The 18,307-nt window shown below is 47.2% G+C and overlaps 1 protein-coding gene across 4 annotated transcripts in view; it reads right to left on the bottom strand.

Moving 5' to 3' along the window:
- Nucleotides 1-18,307, bottom strand: part of SMARCA2 (SWI/SNF related, matrix associated, actin dependent regulator of chromatin, subfamily a, member 2) — a 129,150-nt gene that overhangs the window by 57,035 nt on the left and 53,808 nt on the right. For all 4 annotated transcript variants that reach the window (XM_053371157.1, XM_053371158.1, XM_053371160.1 and 1 more), the window contains 8 exons: nt 13,327-13,393; nt 10,856-10,966; nt 7,969-8,211; nt 7,063-7,176; nt 5,018-5,125; nt 2,856-2,942; nt 1,528-1,574; nt 1,065-1,231 (listed from right to left, as the gene is read on the bottom strand). In XM_053371157.1, coding sequence (XP_053227132.1) covers nt 1,065-1,231; nt 1,528-1,574; nt 2,856-2,942; nt 5,018-5,125; nt 7,063-7,176; nt 7,969-8,211; nt 10,856-10,966; nt 13,327-13,393 — 944 coding nt within the window. The remainder of the gene's footprint in view (nt 1-1,064; nt 1,232-1,527; nt 1,575-2,855; nt 2,943-5,017; nt 5,126-7,062; nt 7,177-7,968; nt 8,212-10,855; nt 10,967-13,326; nt 13,394-18,307) is intronic.

Below are 18,307 nucleotides of genomic sequence, written 5' to 3'. Positions count from 1 at the left end.
GCACGCCTTGGTTTAAGAACGCTTTGGTTTAAGAACAGACTTCCGGAATGGATTAAGTTCGTAAACCAAGGTACCACTGTACTGATACATCACATCACAATGTCTGAAATAAGGATGGAGCTATGCAGAGGCATTGGCTGACTCCATAGTTTTCCCCACATCGTGATTTTTGCATCGCACACACACACCATGATTCGTGATATACTGCCAGGCCAAAAAATTATGAAACTGATATAACGATATAGACTTCAAACTGGGTTTGGACTGCAGACTGGTCTGTCAACTAGAACTGCACCAGCACCTGCTGCAAAATTAGATCTTCTCAAAAGATGGGAAGCTGCCAAGACAAATAAATCGATTTTGATGAAAACTGCGTACGATCTTAACGTAAAATAATAAAGAAAAAACACTCAGAGCAAATACAGTGGTACCTCAAATTACAAATGCCTCGGGTTACAAATGCCTCAGATCACAAACTCCGCTAACCTGGAAGAGTTACCTCGAGTTGAGAATTTTGCCCCAGGATGAGAAATGAAATCGTGTGCCGGCGGTGCAGCGGCAGCAAGAGGCCCCATTAGCGAAAGAACGCCTCTAGTTAGGAACAGTTTCAGGTTAAGAACGGACCTCCGGAATGAATTAAGTTCGTAACTAGAGGTACCGCTGCACAAAAGAGGAAAAGGTCCCAGAGGAGAGCTAAAAAGTTGAAGAGGAGAGCTTTGTCCACCTTGGACAAAGACTGCAAAGGACTGGAGTCAGTACTGGAAGGGCTTGAAAATGCCTTGACTCAGAGTTGCATTTCAAGTAAGTCAGGGAAGTTCTCCCCATCCTACAGGCAAGGGAGCTGCAAGAGCGGCTTGTCTTAACCACACTGTGGCTGAGGCGAGATATAAACAAGGAACTTCCTGGCCGGCAGCTGGCACTGCTACGGATGTAAAGGAAGGGAACACCTTCTCACTGCCCTGGAGGTGGGGAGAAACAGGGGTTTGAGAGCGGGAGCCCCTGGCTCCAAGATCACAAGATGCCCCTCATTTATTTCCCGAGCTCCTTTCCCTTTGGAACATTACCGTCAAGTCGCAGGTAAGCAAAATTCCGAAAAGCAAAATAGTCTTCCATGATGGTCATGAGGGACGTCATTTGACAGAAGAGGAGGACGCGGTGGTTGGTGGCTCGCAGCTTTGGCAGAATTCGATCGAGCAGCTCAAACTTCCCCGAAGCCCGATAAAGCTCAGCCCTGTGAAGAGAAAAGGCTGGATAATAAATATTAACAAGGCGACATTTGCACATGCAATTAGCACATCCTACTTCTTTCCTATAGGCTGTTAAGCGGAACGTTTGGTATGGACTGCAGAAAATGAACCATGTGTGGTTTCTTCTCAGATATTAGGGTGCACAGGGATTACTTCCCCAAACCCTACACAAACCCCAGAAAGAGAAAAGGTCCAACCTACAGCCAAGCAACTATCTAAACACTTAAACTCTAAAAGATTCTGTGATGACAAGTTCTAGGAAGTAAAAAATAATAGTTACCCATTGATGACACCATTTGAATAGCCCAAGTGTTCAGCAAAGGATTCCTGCAAATGGAGAACAGCAAATTACTCAACACGACTAGATTAAACCACACCCAACATAACTCTTTCTAAACTCATAAACCTAGGTTGGTGGTGCTAGTTAAAATAACCAATTTTTAAAATGGTAATTCTCTTATTAGTGCATAGACCACATTGTAATAAACATACTTCTCTGATGTCAATCAACTGGCAAGCTACTTGCAGCTTATTGAAATGGATGGATTGGTAAATAAAAGCCAATAAAAAGCTTATATTGTCACACAGCATGTCATCTTAATAAAGTATGAAAAAATTCAGTATGTACCAATATGTATATGCCTTACATAAAAGAATAGCACATTAATAAGATTAAATCTTGCCTGAATATTCCTTTGCAAATGGTGTATAAAAAACCAAACCTTTTAAAAACAATTAAGCTAGAAGAAGATGAAATATATTTTCTATCATTCAGGGTGGCACATGACTCTAGGTTATGGGAAGGATCCACAAATGCAGTTACAGGCAAAAGATTCCTTAGACAATCCTCAAAAACAAGCTTTGCGCATTGTTTCATGGTTCCAATGCATGTTGGATCATCAGTGAGACCTTCTGAGTAGACCTCGCTGCAAGGTTGTAGAGCAGGGGTCGGCAACCTAAGGCCCATGGGCCAAAAGCGGCCCACGGGGGTAGTTTAACCGGCCCACAAGCCGCCCACGAACCGAGCCACCCACTCAGCGAGTCCCCGCATGCTGCACTAAACTGGCGCGGCACTGCGTGGGGACTCGCTTCTGTGGTGCCGGAAATCGTCTCTGCGCAGACGCCAAAAATGACATCTGTGCAGACACAGGGGCTAGAAATCGCATCTGTGCAGACGCAGGCGCTAGAAATCGCGGGGGGGGGGGCGCGCACGCGATCCGGCCTACGGATCTCCACCAGAGTAAACCGGCCCAGGTGAGGTAAACCTTGCTAACCCCTGTTTGTGTGTGTGTGGGGGGGCGGATTACATTCCAATGGGAGAAATACTACTCTGTGAGGCAACATAAGATCAGTGTCTGTGCCTGAAGAATTCCTCCTCATACGAGGGACAAACACCTTCGCCTCCTTTTATTGCTGGCATTTTGGTTTTCTAAAAACAGATTGCTTTCCCCTCCCTAAAGTTCCCTAAAGAGGCTGTTTTTGCACACCCTGGGGGCTTCCCCCTTTGGCTCTGCCCTACACAAAATAATTTAAGACCAGAAAGAACAAAGTCCAAGTCTCCTCTATCCCATTAACACCTGAGGTAACAAAAGAGCAACGTTGACTCACCTCAATGTGCTGAAACATATAGGGGTGATTGCAGATCTTTCTTAATTGCATGATGGTGTTCATTAGAGTCTTGGCGCCTCCTTTTCCCTAAGGAAGGAACAGATGAGACGTCACAAAGTCCAGTGGAAATGGGAAAAGATCCCACAAAACCTGGCAGACCATACAACACAAGAGACGCACTTTAGGCCTTTAGTAATATACTTTACCCTTAAATATCCCAGACTCCTATATCATGTTGTTAACATGAGCTGGAGGGATTTCAAAGCACTCCAATGTTCCAGCTACTCGTGAGAACCTGCTCCTGGGATATAATGAAATCTGCCAGGAGAAGTCCAAACTGTGACTAGGAGGCACTGAGGCACAGGAACATCATAATATTAATAAATAATAATAATAATAATAATAATAATAATAATTTATTTATACCCCACCCACCCAAGACTGGGCTCAGGGCAGCTAACACCAGGTATAAAAACAATTGATCAAAATAAAACTTAAAACAAGACTAAAATACAACATTAAAATGCAGCCTCATTTCAGTAGAAACTCAAAATCAAAAACTTTTTGGGGATGAAAATGTCAAATCTTCACCAAGGCCAGCTATCCAGACTGATCCTACGTGGGACATAGTGAGTCCTGCTGGCTTGCCCCAGCCAGGATAGGAAAGCATTTTTAAAAAAGAAAGCTACATTAGCCCCAGGCTGGCTGGCTAAGGGCTCCACGCATCAGATCTACTGGATCCAAATTTCCCAGCATCCCATTCTGCCATGTCCTGCATTTCGGGGGTTTCTACTGGCTAGGGCTGGGCGATATCTTGATATATGATCCAAAACCAGTCTGAAGTCCATATTGTGATAACAGTAGAACCTCGGCTGTCGAATGCTTCGGAAGCCGAACAATTTGGAACTCGAACGCCGACAACCCAGAAGGGAATGCTTCTGTTTTTGAACGTGTCTCGGAAGTCGAACGGCTTCCGCGGTGCGTTTCTCCATTTTTAAAAAAGGAATTTGCCAAGCAGCAACTGCGCCTCAGTTGCTGAACGTTTTGGAAGTTGTACAGTCTTCTGGAACGGATTACGTCTGACAACCGAGGTTCCACTGTGTCGGATTTGTAATTCTTGACATGGCAATCATGAATTGTGATGTGTGTGTTCCAAGCAAAGAACACAATGCAGGAAAAACTGTGAAGCTGGCCAAAGATTCTCTCGATTCCTCCAGCCCCTGTTAACTCTGCCGGCTCAGTTCTCCCCTGAACCTGAAGCTGGCGCCGGCAAAAATCACGATGCGGGAAAAACCGTGAAGCCAGCCAATGCCTCTACATAGCTCCATCCTTATTTCAGACATGGTGATATATCGGTATATCGCAATGTTTAGCTGGTGAAAGATCACAATGTTGAAAACCAGATATCGTCCAGCCCTATGACTGGCCATTAACAGAAGGGACCTTTCCTTCCAGTTGGGTGATGCTACGGCCTCTGCTGCAGTAAAGCCCCTCCTCTGCCACCGCCCACCCCCCCACCGCTGGTCATGATCCTGTTTGCCAGCAGAGAGGTGCCAATAATAGTAATAATAATAATAATAATTTATTATTTGTACCCCACACATCTGGCTGGGTTTCCCCAGCCACTCTGGGTGGCTTCCAACAAAGATTAAAAATACATTAAAATGTCACACGTTAAAAACTTCCCTGAACAGGGCTGCCTTCAGATGTCTTCTAAATGTCAGGTAGTTGTTTATCTCTTTGACATCTGGTGGGAGGGCGTTCCACAGGGTGGGTGCCACCACTGAGAAAGCCCTCTGCCTGATTCCCTGTAGCTTTGCTTCTCGCAATGAGGGAACCGCCAGAAGGCCCTCAGCGCTGGACCTCAGCGTCCAGGCAGAACGATGGGGGTGGAGACGCTCCTTCAGGTCTACTGGGCCGAGGCCGTTTAGGGCTTTAAAGGTCAACACCAACACTTTGAATTGTGCTCGGAAACGTACTGGGAGTACTCGGAACGTACTCGGAAACGTACTCATCACCCTCCCACCCCCTCTCCCAAGCCCTGACTGGCCAGGGGTGGGGAGGACTCCCAAAGGCTTCCTGTTGACTTCTTCGGGTCACATAGCTGATCAGGATAGGGCTGCTCTGGGAAAGAGAGCGGATCTCTCTTGTAATCTGCTCACCTTCTTGTCCTTCTCCGAGCCGTCTGTGAGGAGGATCCCTTTGGCTTGCATGTGGCGGTACAAGATCTTCTGGAGAGCTGACATGTCGCACTTGATCACATATTCCACCTGAGAGGAGCAAGTAACGTGTCACTCTCAAAAATTCAGAGTAATGGAAAGGCCTCGTGCCCTGGCGAGAATCTCACGCTATCTCTAAATGTCTGACCACAATGGCACCGTAAGCCACAAGACATTTTCTAAAGCAGCGTTGGAAAGACTTCAAGCTTACAGGATCTACTTGATCTAGCGGAAACCCAAGATTCATCTGCCAAAGCCCAGCGCAGAGGAGAACCAGAACTGACCAGACAAATTTGGTTACTTGGAGATTTTTTCACTTTAGCAGCATACCGTATTTTTCGCTCTATAAGAAACACCAGACCACAAGACGCACCTAGTTTTTGGAGGAGGAGAACAAGATAAAAAATATTCTGAATCTCAGAAGCCAGAACAGCAAGAGGGATCGCTACACAGTGAAAGCAGCAATCCCTCTTGCTGTTCTGGCTTCTGGGATAGCTGCGCAGCCTGCATTCGCTCCATAAGACACACACACATTTCCCCTTACTTTTTAGGAGGGAAAAAGTAAATCTTATAGAGCAAAAAATATGGTCATTTAGCTTAGGGTGGAGCCGTTTTGTTGCTGCTATCGTTAAACAACTACATCATCAGAAATCCTTGCAGATACACTGCAAATCGCCAAGCGACTGAACGGCAGATCCATTTCTGCATTCTTCTGCCCAGATCTGCTTTAAGGCAGGGGTGGGCAAAATATAGATTTTATGGGTGATTTGCAGGAGATCAGCAAGGACTCCTAATCCCATAACAACGCCAACAACCAAATGACTTATCCCTTAAATTATACCACTGAAATAAAGGAAGTCTGCAGAGAGGAGGCAACTGGGAATGGGTTTTTCTGTGGGACTGTGGGCTCCTGACCTAAGAATTCTAAAGTTCCAGATGCATTTCTTTTGAACCCATTTCCAGTTGTTTAAAGTCAGGGTCACAGCAGATTCCACAAGCCTGAAGCCTCTTCACTGCCGATCTCACAAGTCTTGACACTGGGGGGAAATCTGAGTTGTGAAAGCATTAGATGATGCCCTAGGGAGATCAGAAGGTTGTTTTGCCTTGGGTGCAATCTGTGAAAAGTAGGCTTATTCTATGTTATTAATGAAGCGAGTTACAGAATAGGCAAAGGTGCAAAGGGAGCACACAGCAAAAGACAGCAATGGAGACCAATAGAAATTATTGTGATTTTAGGAAAAGGTGATTCTGTAGATACAGATTCCATGACTACTGAACACTGGGTGATGCAGAACTTATTGTGTCTAAAGTCTCATTTTTCTGCCCCGATATTCTCTGTGCTCACAACACAGAAGGGGGAAACAAGGTAAGATTCAGAGTCAACCAAGCTCAATTAGTCTTTGTCTTCAGAGATACTGTATTTTTCGCTCTATAAGACGCATTTTCCCCTCCAAAAATTAAGGGGAAATGTGTGTGCATCCTATGGAGCGAATGCAGGCTCCCTGGCTTCAGCAATAGCAATGTGAGGCCTCCGAAGCACAGAGGGAGTGCTCCCTCCGCGCTATGGAGGCTTCGCGTTGCTTTCGCTCTCCAGGCTTCAGGGATAGCCGCCTGAAGCCTTAGGAGCGCAGTGCGGGTTCCCGCTGCGCTCCGCAGGCTTCGGGTTCCTTTCGCTGAAGCCTGGAGAGCAAGACTCTCCTGGCTTCAGCAGAGAGGGAGAGCTGCGCAGTGCCCCTTCAGCCAAGCGGGAGGAGAAATGGAAGGGGCTCCGTTTCTCCTGCCGCTTCGCTGAAGGGGCGCTGAGCAGAGAGGGGGATAATTTTTTTTTCTTGTTATCCCCCGCTAAAACAAGGTGCATCCTATGGTCCGGTGCATCCTATAGAGCGAAAAATACGGTATGTTTTTGCTGCTCATTTTGTGGCATTGTGAATTTTGGATTTAATACAGAACATTAGAAAACTTCAGAAGGTCTTCCTTCTTCCACAAACCTTTTCTGGCAGCTGAGATTCGACCTCTTTCTTCAGCCTCCGTAACAAGAAAGGGCGGAGAACTTTGTGGAGGCGCCGGATGATCAGAATAGTCTCTTCCTCGTTTAAATCCACCTGCAGGAAAGAGCACAATGAAAAAATAACATGTATGGGGGTTGTTTTTTTTTTAAAAAAAGAACCAAAATTGCACTGTTTGATCTGTAGCACGTATCTTTATGGTTTAGCAAACTGAGAATCCGAAGAATTTATTTAGAGGTTTGTTTGTTTTTTAAAAAAAAAGTAATTTAAAGAGGCTAGAATACTTATGCTAACATGGAAAGTATGCTTGAAAAGTATAAGGTAAAGGTAAAGGCACACCTGACCATTAGGTTCAGTCGTGGCCGACTCTGGGGTTGCGGTGCTCATCTCGCTTTACTGGCCGAGGGAGCCGGCGTACAGCTTCCAGGTCATGTGGCCAGCATGACTAAGCCGCTTCTGGCGAACCAGAGCAGCGCACAGAAAATGCCGTTTACCTTCCCGCCGGAGCGGTACCTATTGATCTACTTGCACGTTGACGTGCTTTCAAACTGCCAGGTTGGCAGGAGCAGGGACCGAGCAATGGGAGCTCACCCTGTTATGGGGATATGAACCACCAACCTTCTGATCAGCAAGTCCTAGGCTCTGTGGTTTAGACCACAGCGCCACCCGCATCCCACGGCGTGATACAAACAAGCGAGCAACATCCCATAAGCAGCCCCGTTTAGGGAAGTTTTTAATGTCTGATCTTTTATCGTGTTTTTAATACTCTGCTGGGAGCCGCCCAGGGTGGCTGGGGAAACCCAGCCAGGTGGGCGGGGAATAAAAAATAAATTATTATTGTAATTATAATTATAATTATCATCATCATCATCATCATCATCATCATACCCTTTCTCCGGTCATGGCAAAAGGGGCGTTGAACCACTGCTCAAAGGTGCTGCAACTCTTGAAAATGGTGGGGAGGAGGAAATTCAGCAGAGCCCAAAGCTCCGGCAATTTGTTCTGCAAGGGCGTCCCTGTCAGAAGGATTCTTCTGGGGGCGACGTAGTGCGTGTTCAGCACCTGAGTGAGCTTGCAGTGGTGGTTCTTCATGCGATGGCCTTCGTCAACAATCATATACTTCCACCGAATCTACGAAAAGACAAGACGGCAAAGCTTTCTTCCCCTAGTTCTACGCGTGCAAATCCTAAAACAGTTGCGGGCCTTCAGCTTAAAAATAAAAAACCAAAAGATTCAGCAGGACCAGAACACCCAAAATGCAACCATGTCAGGTGCAGGGTCGGCGTGGCTCCCCCAAAATGGCCTGGCAGTGGAGGGGCTTCGTGGGGCCTGTGGGCCAAACTTGCTCCCCCCTCAGGGCCATCTTACCCATAGGCGCTAGGGGCGCGGGGCACCTGGGCGCGGGGCTCTGAGGGGCGCCAGGCCCAGAGTCCGGGGAAGCCCATTGGTCGGAGTGCCGCAGCGGGCAGCTCTGCGCTGCAAGTTCGGGGGAGACTGAGCCAGCGAGACGCTGAGGTGGCCGGCTGGCTCTGCCCTCCTGCACGCCTGGGACTAGGCAACCTGGGGAGGGGGGGGCGCCAGGTGGATCTTTGCACCCTGGCGCCACATATGCTTAAGACAGCCCTGTCCCCCCTGCTCTATTCAAAGTACAGCGGTACCTCGGGTTAAGTGCTTAATTCGTTCCAGAGGTCTGTTCTTAACCTGAAACTGTTCTTAACCTGAAGCACCACTTTAGCTAATGGGGCCTCCTGCTGCCGCTGCGCCACCGGAGCCCGATTTCTGTTCTCATCCTGAAGCAAAGTTCTTAACCAGAGGTACTATTTCTGGGTTAGCGGAGTCTGTAACCTGAAGTGTCTGTAACCTGAAGCGTTTGTAACCCGAGGTACCACTGTACAGTTATAGATTGGATGTCGAACAGAATCCATTCCAGAAGTCCGTTCGACTTCCAAAAGGTTCAGAAACCAAAGCGTGGCTTCCAATTGGCTGCAGGAAGGTCCTGCAGCCAATCGGAAGCCCCGTCGGACGTTCGGCTTCCCAAAAAACCTTCGGAAACCAGAACAGTCACTTCCGGGTTTCAATCGTTCAGGAGCCAAGGTGTCCCGAAATCCAAGGTGTGACTGTATTCAAGTTTTAAGTAAATTATTCTGCCCTCTTTAGCGTGCCTCCTGCAAGCATACCATATCTGCCTTTTCTTCTTTGAACTGAGAAAATGTTTCCCCCCATTCTATTATGTCCTGATACCTCTCACATTTGGTAGGGGGGGAAATATTTATCCTGTCCAATTCTTTTTAATCTAACTTGGGAGACAAAACTTTCTCCTCTTAACTAAGAACAGTTGTCTCCTACACTCGTCCATTCGGATGAAAGCCCCAGAGAATTTAACAGGGATTGCTCTGAAGCAAGAGGGTGCAGGGTTGCCGTCTAAGGATGGGAGCGCTGTTTTCTATTGAGCTGAGATTCCTGCATTGCAAGGGGTTTGACTAGATGACCCTTGGGGTCCCTCTTCCAACTCTACCATTCTAGGAAAACCTCTCGCTATAGTCAGAGAGAGTTTCCAAGTCAGATGAGACACCGATCTGCCCAACTGCAGCTGTGCCAAGTCACCTGCCACCATATGAGCCTGATAGCCAAGCTGATAAAGAGAATGGGCTTGTCACCCCACAGGCAATTACAAACGCATGCTGGTTCTGTGGCCCAAAAAGAAATTCTAACTGGCCAGCCGTGAATCTGGGGCTGTGCGCTTGATGCAGAGCCTGTCGGCAGTTTCTCCGAGGCAATAATGAAACCAAGCGCTCCAAATTCTGGTTTTAGGAGGGCCACTTTGCAACCAAAATTATGTCCCCATCAGCAGATGCTTCAAAGAGCCATGAGGGGATTTGAAAGGAGAGGGAGGAATTGGGCGAAAGCTGGATTCAAACCACAGAAAAGAAGTTTAAGGTATGCTTTTAAAAAAATGAAAAGGATGGAAATCTTTGCAAAGATTAAATAAGCTATCCTCAAAAAGCCTATAAGAAGGTGCTTGTGCCCAGGAATGCGTGTTCTCAGTTGAATATTAGGCCAGGGGGGAGATGGTCAGAAAACTACTGTTGAAAAGGTGACTATGGCAAGCACATGAAAGCTCATTAAGAAATTCACAGGCTCTGATGTATGACAATTGGAGCTCCGTTACTTAAATGCCTCCACTTCCGCAGAAACCATGGTTCCCAAAGATTAGCTCCCACTTTTCAGAGTCTATTAACTATTCAGGAGACACTCAGATCAAAAGCGGTGATTTTGAGCTATCGGGTCTAAATGCACAAATGAAAATGAGGATAGCAGGTTTCATTCTGGCCCCTTATTATCTCCCCACATCCAGAAAGCGGCTACACAGCCGGAGTCCTTTTGCTGGCCGTGTTTGTCTCTGCTCAGAAAACAAAGAGCGAGAGAAGAGCAGTGGATCAAAATGGAATAGCAGGACCCCACAATAAATGTCGCTGGGAGGATGGCGACGCTCCTGCGAGGAGCGATGGCGGGGAAGCATTGACGAGATCCACAGGCAGCAAAGCCATTCTCTCGTCCCTAGCCCTGAAAGTGGCGCAGCAGGAGAGGAGACGGTGAAGGGACTGGAAGAAAAGCCCAACGCCTCCATTCAGGCAGAGAAACGCAGAACTGCCTTTTAAAGACAACAGCGATGGCGGGTGCAGAGCCAGGAGTCTCTTTGCCGGGTGCAATCCTGGCTGTTTGGGGCGAGGGCAAGAGACCACGTCCCCTAGAGGAGCCAGAAACGCAGCCTTACCTTAGCAAGAATGTGCTTGTCCTTTATTATGTACTCGTAAGTCGTCAAAAGAACATTAAATTTCCCGCTACGGAGTTGAGGGACAAGGGATCGGCGCATCGCAGGTGTGCCCTGGAAAGAGAAAAGAAAAGCTTCCCCTGAAATGAGGGTACAGAAATGCAAAACAAATTGCAGGGGTCCTGTTGCAATGAGCAAATTCTCCAGAACAAACTGGAGAAAAAGTAAATTGTAATTACTTTGCCACTGACAATGGCTCCCGGACAGAAAACTCCACTCAGATAATAGGTCTTATTGCTGTTGCAAGTTAGGCTGAAGGTCCGTATTGTTTACAAGCGCCTTCCTAAGAATATCAGGGGCTAAATTAGTCCATCAGTGAACTAATTCAGTATTGGTAAACCACCTGAAATCTCCAATAAAAGCCATGACACGAACGCTCACATACAGTGGTAACCTCTGGTTGCGGACGGCTTCTGTTCTGGAGCTCCGATCGGATCCCGAGGTTTCCGCAGCCAGAGGTGCCTGTTCTGCGCATGCGGCAAAACCCGGAAAAATACTTCCGGGTTTGCTGCTTTCAGAACCCGAAGTTTATGTTACTTGAGGGTAACGTAAGCTGAGGTTCTACTGTATTATACTCCTGGATAGCTCAGTTGGTTAGAGCGTGGTGCTGACAAGGTCAAGGCTGCAGGTTCGACCCCCGTATGAGGCAGCTGCGTATTCCTGCGTTGGGGGCTGGGGCTGGGCGAGATGATCCTCAGGGTCCCCTCAACTCTACAATTCTATGATTTACAACAAATATTTCAGAACGTACAACCATACAGAATTTATCCTCTGTCTTGCTCCAGCCAAAACGCTTACGATCATTAACAATTTCCTGCTGTATTTCAATATCCAAAAGTAACTGTGACTTGTTATAAATTGCACTGAATGAGTATGAGGGGAGTGTCCAGGAGCCAATAGCATACCAGAGATAGATTGGGAACAACTTCATCGTCTCTTGGTCACGGCCATGAGCGGAGATGGCGCGACACGGGGCAAGGATCAAGGGTCAAGGCAGGCTTATTCTCCTGCTGCCATCCTGCAGACAGGTGAGCCGCAAGGGCGTCACAAAGCACCAGAGATCCACCCCAGGGTAGCCCCCCCCCGCCCCGAGAAGGCCCAGCCCCAGGGGGGATGATGGTCAGACTCAGCACCACCACCCCCAAAGCTGGGGCCACAGCCTTTGGGGCAACCCCACCCAAAACTCTACAGACGGTTATTGATGCTGACCTTTGCCCAAAGTTATGATGACAACAAGAACTGAGCCAAGACTTGATGCCACGAGGAAGGCAAAACCTCAACACAAGGAGGCCCACTATGCAGAGCCCAAAATAATTTCGGGACCCTTTTAACCAGCAACTGAACCAGGGCCGGATTGAGGTTTGATGAGGCCCTCAGCTCCTGAAGGTAATGGGGCCCTTTCTATGTCCAGCTATCCTTGGTCAACAACAAATGGTCACTGTTTTTTTTGTGTTGAATATATGCTATATGGTCATTTATGGACCTCATAGGTATCTCAAGCCATTTGCACATAGCAAAATATGTATTTTATCAAAGTGATTGTTAAACTGAAATACAATTAAGAAGAAGTATCCAGAGTTTTTCCCCTCTACATTTTTGGGGGGCCCCCAAGAGAGTGGGGCCCCAAGCTATAGCTTGTTTAGTTCATACGTAAATCTGGTACTGAACTAAATGTATCCATAGCAGGAGTATATTTGGGGAGGGACTTTGCAGAAGCACAATGGGCTCCAAACTGGGGAGGGGAGGCCTCTGCCGGGCATGCGTGACCCAGAGAGGTGAAGTTTGGTCTGGGTCGAGGCTGAGCCCCTCCCCCGCCTGCTGGGATCACCGCGGCGCTTCAGCAGCCAATGAGAAACGCCTTCTGGGATCCCAGGAAGCGGTTTGGCTCCCTGCGCATGCCCTGTGCCATCGTGTGCCCAAGGGGGCCGGCAGCTGATGGCAACAAGCCTGGATCCAGTGTACAGATTACCGTATTTTCCCGTGTATTAGACGAGGGGTTTTTTGGCTCAAAAATCATGTGAAAAAACTGGGGTCGTCCTATACATGGATAGTGGCTGGGGGGGGGGAGCTGTGCACAGCCAGCCAGCTGGTTGGGGGGGCACGCAACTCCCCCCCATGCTGCTGCGGGAGATGCGCGCTCTAGGGAGTGTTTCTCGCAGCAGCATAGGGGGAAGTTGGCTGGCAGTCCGTGCTCTAGGGAGCGTTTCCCGCCTTTAGAAAGCTCAACAACTTTGGGCCATTTCCCCTCATTTTCTTTAAATTTAGTCCCCCAAAATAGGGGGTGTCTAATGCACGGTAAAATACAGTGAGCTGTTTTCAGTGCACGGAAAAACCACACAACTAAATAGTTTGGGGGGGGGGTTATGTGCATATAAAGGACCCAGTTTATATTTGCATATAAAGGACATCCAAACCTTGTAGGAGATTTTCACGACAGAAGGAGCCCATTTGTCAAACTCGTAAGTCCAGTTGGATAAAGTCCTGTGTAAAAGATTAAGAACACAAAGCATCTCAAAACCGATGGTTCTATAAACTGACTTAGAACTCTGCAGTCTTACAATAAAAGATATAATGAAGTCTACAGTCTGGTTTTTGATTTTCAAGGTGCGAGACCAAAGGAAAGCAGAAGCTTTTCTCGTCATCTCAGAAAAGGCTCCCAGGAGCAGGCAGTCCCCGGAAAGGACTCTGCTTACCTACTCGAGAATAGGACGGCTCCTGACAACATAGTCATGATACGCTGAAAATTGGAAACAGGTAACTCCTAACACACCTATTAACCGCCGCAAAGACAACTATTGCCAGGACATGGAAATCATTACAATTATTAACTGTGGACCAATGGTATAATGCAAGGGTCAGCAAACTTTCAGCAGAGGGCTGGTCCACTGTCCCTCAGACCTTGTGGGGGGCCGGACTATATTTTTTGGGGGGGTGGGGGATGAACGAATTCCTATGCCCCACAAAGAACCCAGAGATTCATTTTAAATAAAAGGGCACATTCTACTCATGTAAAAACACGCTGATTCCCAGACCATCCGCAGGCCGGACTGAGAAGGCGATTGGGCCGGATCCGGCCCCTGGGCCTTGGTTTGCCTACCTATGGTATAATGCAATCTGGCAAACAGCATTATTGGGGGGGAAATGACACGAAATTCAAAGAGGCCAAAAGAAACAAGGCCCTATTGATTATATGAATAATCTGGTAGAACAGTAGCCATAGTTTACAGCCGTCTGGCGTGAATGAAGTACATATCATAATTTTTTAACCTTCCCTCCCTCCTTCCTTCCTCAAAAATTCCTAAAAATTCTAATTGCTATGGATACAAAATACCTTTTACTTTTGGTCCCTAATCTAAGCAAAACATGTCACTATACATCATTTCATATCTGGAATAAGTGTCATAATTTTTGGCACATACACTTTGGCACAATTTTGTTAATGCATTCAGAAACATTTACCTGAGTGTTTTTATTGTTGACTTATTTTGAATTTTACGTAATTGTCGCCGGTCATATGTAAACAAACAGATATCTCAATGCAGCAATTTCAAGATAATAATGAATAAAAACAGTGTTACCAAAAAAAAAAAAAAAAAAAAAACACCAAGAGAAGAGGAAAAGCTGCCTGGGTTGCAGCTCGGGACTCCTTTCTCACATGCATGCAGACACTTGCCCAATTTGAGCCCAATGTACTGGCTGAATATATTTTAGTGCTTTGCTGAAGAGGAGGGGATTTGCAGAATCTGCACCTGTTTGCAGAAAGACAGTGCAGCAGGCTTGTAATTACAAACCCTGTGATTTATTTTTTTGCACTTAGAGGTCTTTGCTTCGCAGTTCTCTTCTGAAGACACAAGATTTCCCCTGAAAATGGAAATCCTGTTGTGCGTTTATTGCTCCTCGCTAACTGATCTGAAGGTACAACGAAAAGTGACAAATGCACATTTGGGCAGATGCTCGTTTCGTTTTCCTTCAAGCAGGTTTCCAACCTCTCAGTTTGCAAGTGAAAGTTTGGGGAAACATTAATAGGGGACTGTGGCAGGTGAGAATTCTACCACTGTGCTCAGGTCGAGATCTGCCAAGAGAGAAGAAGAAACTCTTCATGGACGCTACAACTGCGGCTAGGATTTTGCTGGCCCAAGGATGGAAAAATGATGAAGAAGAATGGCTTGGAAAACGGATGGAATATGCTGAAATGGTGAAGCCAACTGAAAGACTTAAGAGACAAAGACAACAGAGATTTGAAAAAAGATTGGGAACCATTTATGTTATACTTACAGAAAAAATGTAAAGAAATGGACTCACTAGCAGGGTTTGATTAAACACTTAAAATTAACAAAATAAAAATGGGAAATGTGATGAATATGTTAAAATGGGGGGGGGGAACAATAATGATCTTGAAGACATTAAAATGAAGAAATGTTAAAATAAGCAGAAAAAGGAAGTTTGCAAAAAACCAGAAAAGGAAGTTGAGGGAAGGGGGGAATTTGGGATTTGTATTTTTTGTTGCATATTATGATATTTGGATGATAAAAATGTAAAAAGGTAAAGGTACCCCTGCCTGTACGGGCCAATCGTGTCCGACTCTGGGGTTGCACGCCCATCTCGCTTAAGAGGCCGGGGGCCAGCGCTGTCCGGAGACACTTCCGGGTCACGTGGCCAGCGTGACGAAGCTGCTCTGGCGAGCCAGCACCAGCGCAGCACACGGAAACGCCGTTTACCTTCCCGCTATAAAGCGGTACCTATTTATCTACTTGCACTTAGGGGTGCTTTCGAACTGCTAGGTGGGCAGGAGCTGGGACCGAAAGACGGGAGCTCACTCCGCCGCGGGGATTCGAACCGCCGACCATACGATCGGCAGGTCCTAGGCGCTGAGGTTTTACCCACAGCGCCAATAAAAATTATTTGCAAAAAAATAGTAATAGGGGACTGTGAATGTTGTTTTTTTTAAAAAAAAAGAACAACCCTGAACCAGCCCTGGGAGAGGACGCAGATCTTTGATCTTCATGCTCTTGCTGTTGGGTCATTGCTCTCTCCCCAAACACACAGATCAAAAAATATTTCTGATTGTTTCAAAAGTTCAGACGCTGCTGCTACTGCAATGAGGTTGCTGACTGGGATGCAAACCGCCGTGAAGCTTAACTATGGTTTAAACGTGAATGAATGCTCAGCCTATTGGTCCCTGGAGCTAAAACGGCATCTGCTTTGCTCCTGGTGAGCTGCTGGGAGAGAAGCTTGGCTTAGCGTCCTGCCCAAACAGAGCCTCATCGTTTGCTCTCCCCAAACAAGCGCAAGGGGTTTTTATGCCAAGAAGAAGCTGGCTTTACAGCTCATCAGCGTATGATTGGAGCAGGCATGTCCAAAGTCCGTTTCGGGGGCCTAATCTGGCCCGCTGGTCGGTTTAATCCAGCCCCTGTGGCCGCTTATTTCCTGGTGTAAAATCTCAAAAAAAGCCCAACAACTTCAATCCTAAAAAAAGCCCAACAAGTTTGGGGTAAAGTGGTAAAACAAGCTCAACAACGTCAATCCTAAAACAAGCTCGACAGCTTTTGGGTAAAATTGTAAAAAAAGCTCAACTACTTCAATCCTTAAAGGTAAAGGGGACCCCTGACTATTAGGTCCAGTCGTGGCCGACTCTGGGGTTGCGGTGCTCATCTCGATTTATTGGCCGAGGGAGCCGGCGTACAGCTTCCGGGTCAGGTGGCCAGCATGACTAAGCCGCTTCTGGTGAACCAGAGCAGCACACGGAAACGCCGTTTACCTTCCCGCTGGAGCGGTACCTATTTATGTACTTGCACTTTGAGGTGCTTTCAAACTGCTAGGTGGGCAGGAGCAGGGACCGAGCAACGGGAGCTCACCCCGTCGCGGGGATTCAAACCGCCGACCTTCTGATTGGCAAGTCCTAGGCTTTGTGGTTTTACCCACAGCGCCACCCGCATCCCACTTCAATCCTTAAAAAAGGTCAATAATGCTGGTCGGCCCTCACGCATGTTCACTTTATCAAATCTGGCCCTCTTTGAAAAAAGTTCAGGCACCCCTTTTGTGGAGAGAGCTTGGCATCTGACGTCACCTGAAGTCCACCTGGCAGCGTGGCGACAGGAGAGGAGCAGACGCAGCAAGCTCACCTTTCAACCGCTGCTCTGCGTAACTGCGGTTTAAAGCGGCGAGGGAACCGGGCCAAAGACAGCGGTGTCGTTTATTTCGATTACAGACTTTTGATTTGGGAGGGTGCGAAGGAAGATGTCAGGGAGAGGCAAACGGGAAAAGATTTAAGAACAGAAACCAGCACTTATAGAGAGCCTAAAGAGATCATTAGCAGCCTGTCGTCTGACAGCGAGTCAGAGACAGGGAGGGAGGAGGATGAGCCTGGAACAAGTCATTCTGTACACAGAGGAAGTCAGGGTGGGGTTTCTGCAGACTTGCATGCTGGGTAAAGAAAAGGGGGGGGGAAAGCAGACGCGGCAACTGTGCCAAAAGGGTCGGACGTTAATTGAAACACTGGAGATGTACTTTTGAACTTTGTCAATAAATCAAATAGATTGGAACTGGCCGTGAGCCCGGAGTTTTATCTATGCCGGCTTGACAGCATAAAGCCTCTGACAGAAGAGCCCCCAGACATCCTTGGAGAAAGGTGATCAGGTGCTCTGGAAGCCCAGACACACCTGCGCAAAGGCAGGTCTGACTTGGTGGCGTGATCGCTTTATAATGCAGCCGACTGGCTTTCACTAAAACCACTACCTTAATACAGTGGTACCTCGGGTTACATACACTTCAGGTTACAGACTCTGCTAACCCAGAAATAATACCTTGGGTTAAGAGCTTTGCTTCAGGATGAAAACAGAAATCGCACGACGACAGGGCGGTGGCAGCAGGAGGCCCCATTAGCTAAAGTAGTGTTTCAGGTTAAGAACAGTTTCAGGTTAAGAACGGACCTCTGGAACGAATTAAGTACGTAACCAAAGGTACCACTGTAAGACCAATATGAGTGTTTCACCCCCTCAAAGTTCAATGTTTCCAAGAAAAAAATTCCCTCCTGGGAATCTGGGCCCTAGGGTGTTAATTTTGTGTTTGTTTCAAATCTATTGTTACACAGAGCCTGGGGTGGCTGCAAAGGTGGCTGGTGAGTCACCGAGTGAAAATATTCACAGCTAGGAGGTACCGACACCAAAAGGGGGGAAAGGAAGACTATTATGAACCAAGGGTGCTGCAGTGCCGCAAAGGGTGCCAGTTGAGAGCACCCCCTTTAAAGATCTAGCAGCCGTGCTAAAATTCTTTAAAAACGAAGGGAAAAGGATGTCGCATAAAATAGGAAACACATGCATTTCTCTCGCTCCCCCTTTGTGACTCACAGGAGGGAGAAGCTTTAATGACTAAAAAGCACAATAATGCTAAATGCTT

Source organism: Podarcis raffonei, chromosome 17 (assembly GCF_027172205.1).
Source record: "Podarcis raffonei isolate rPodRaf1 chromosome 17, rPodRaf1.pri, whole genome shotgun sequence".
Classification (NCBI taxonomy): Eukaryota; Metazoa; Chordata; class Lepidosauria; order Squamata; family Lacertidae; genus Podarcis; species Podarcis raffonei.
This window is presented reverse-complemented; position numbering and strand designations above follow the sequence as displayed.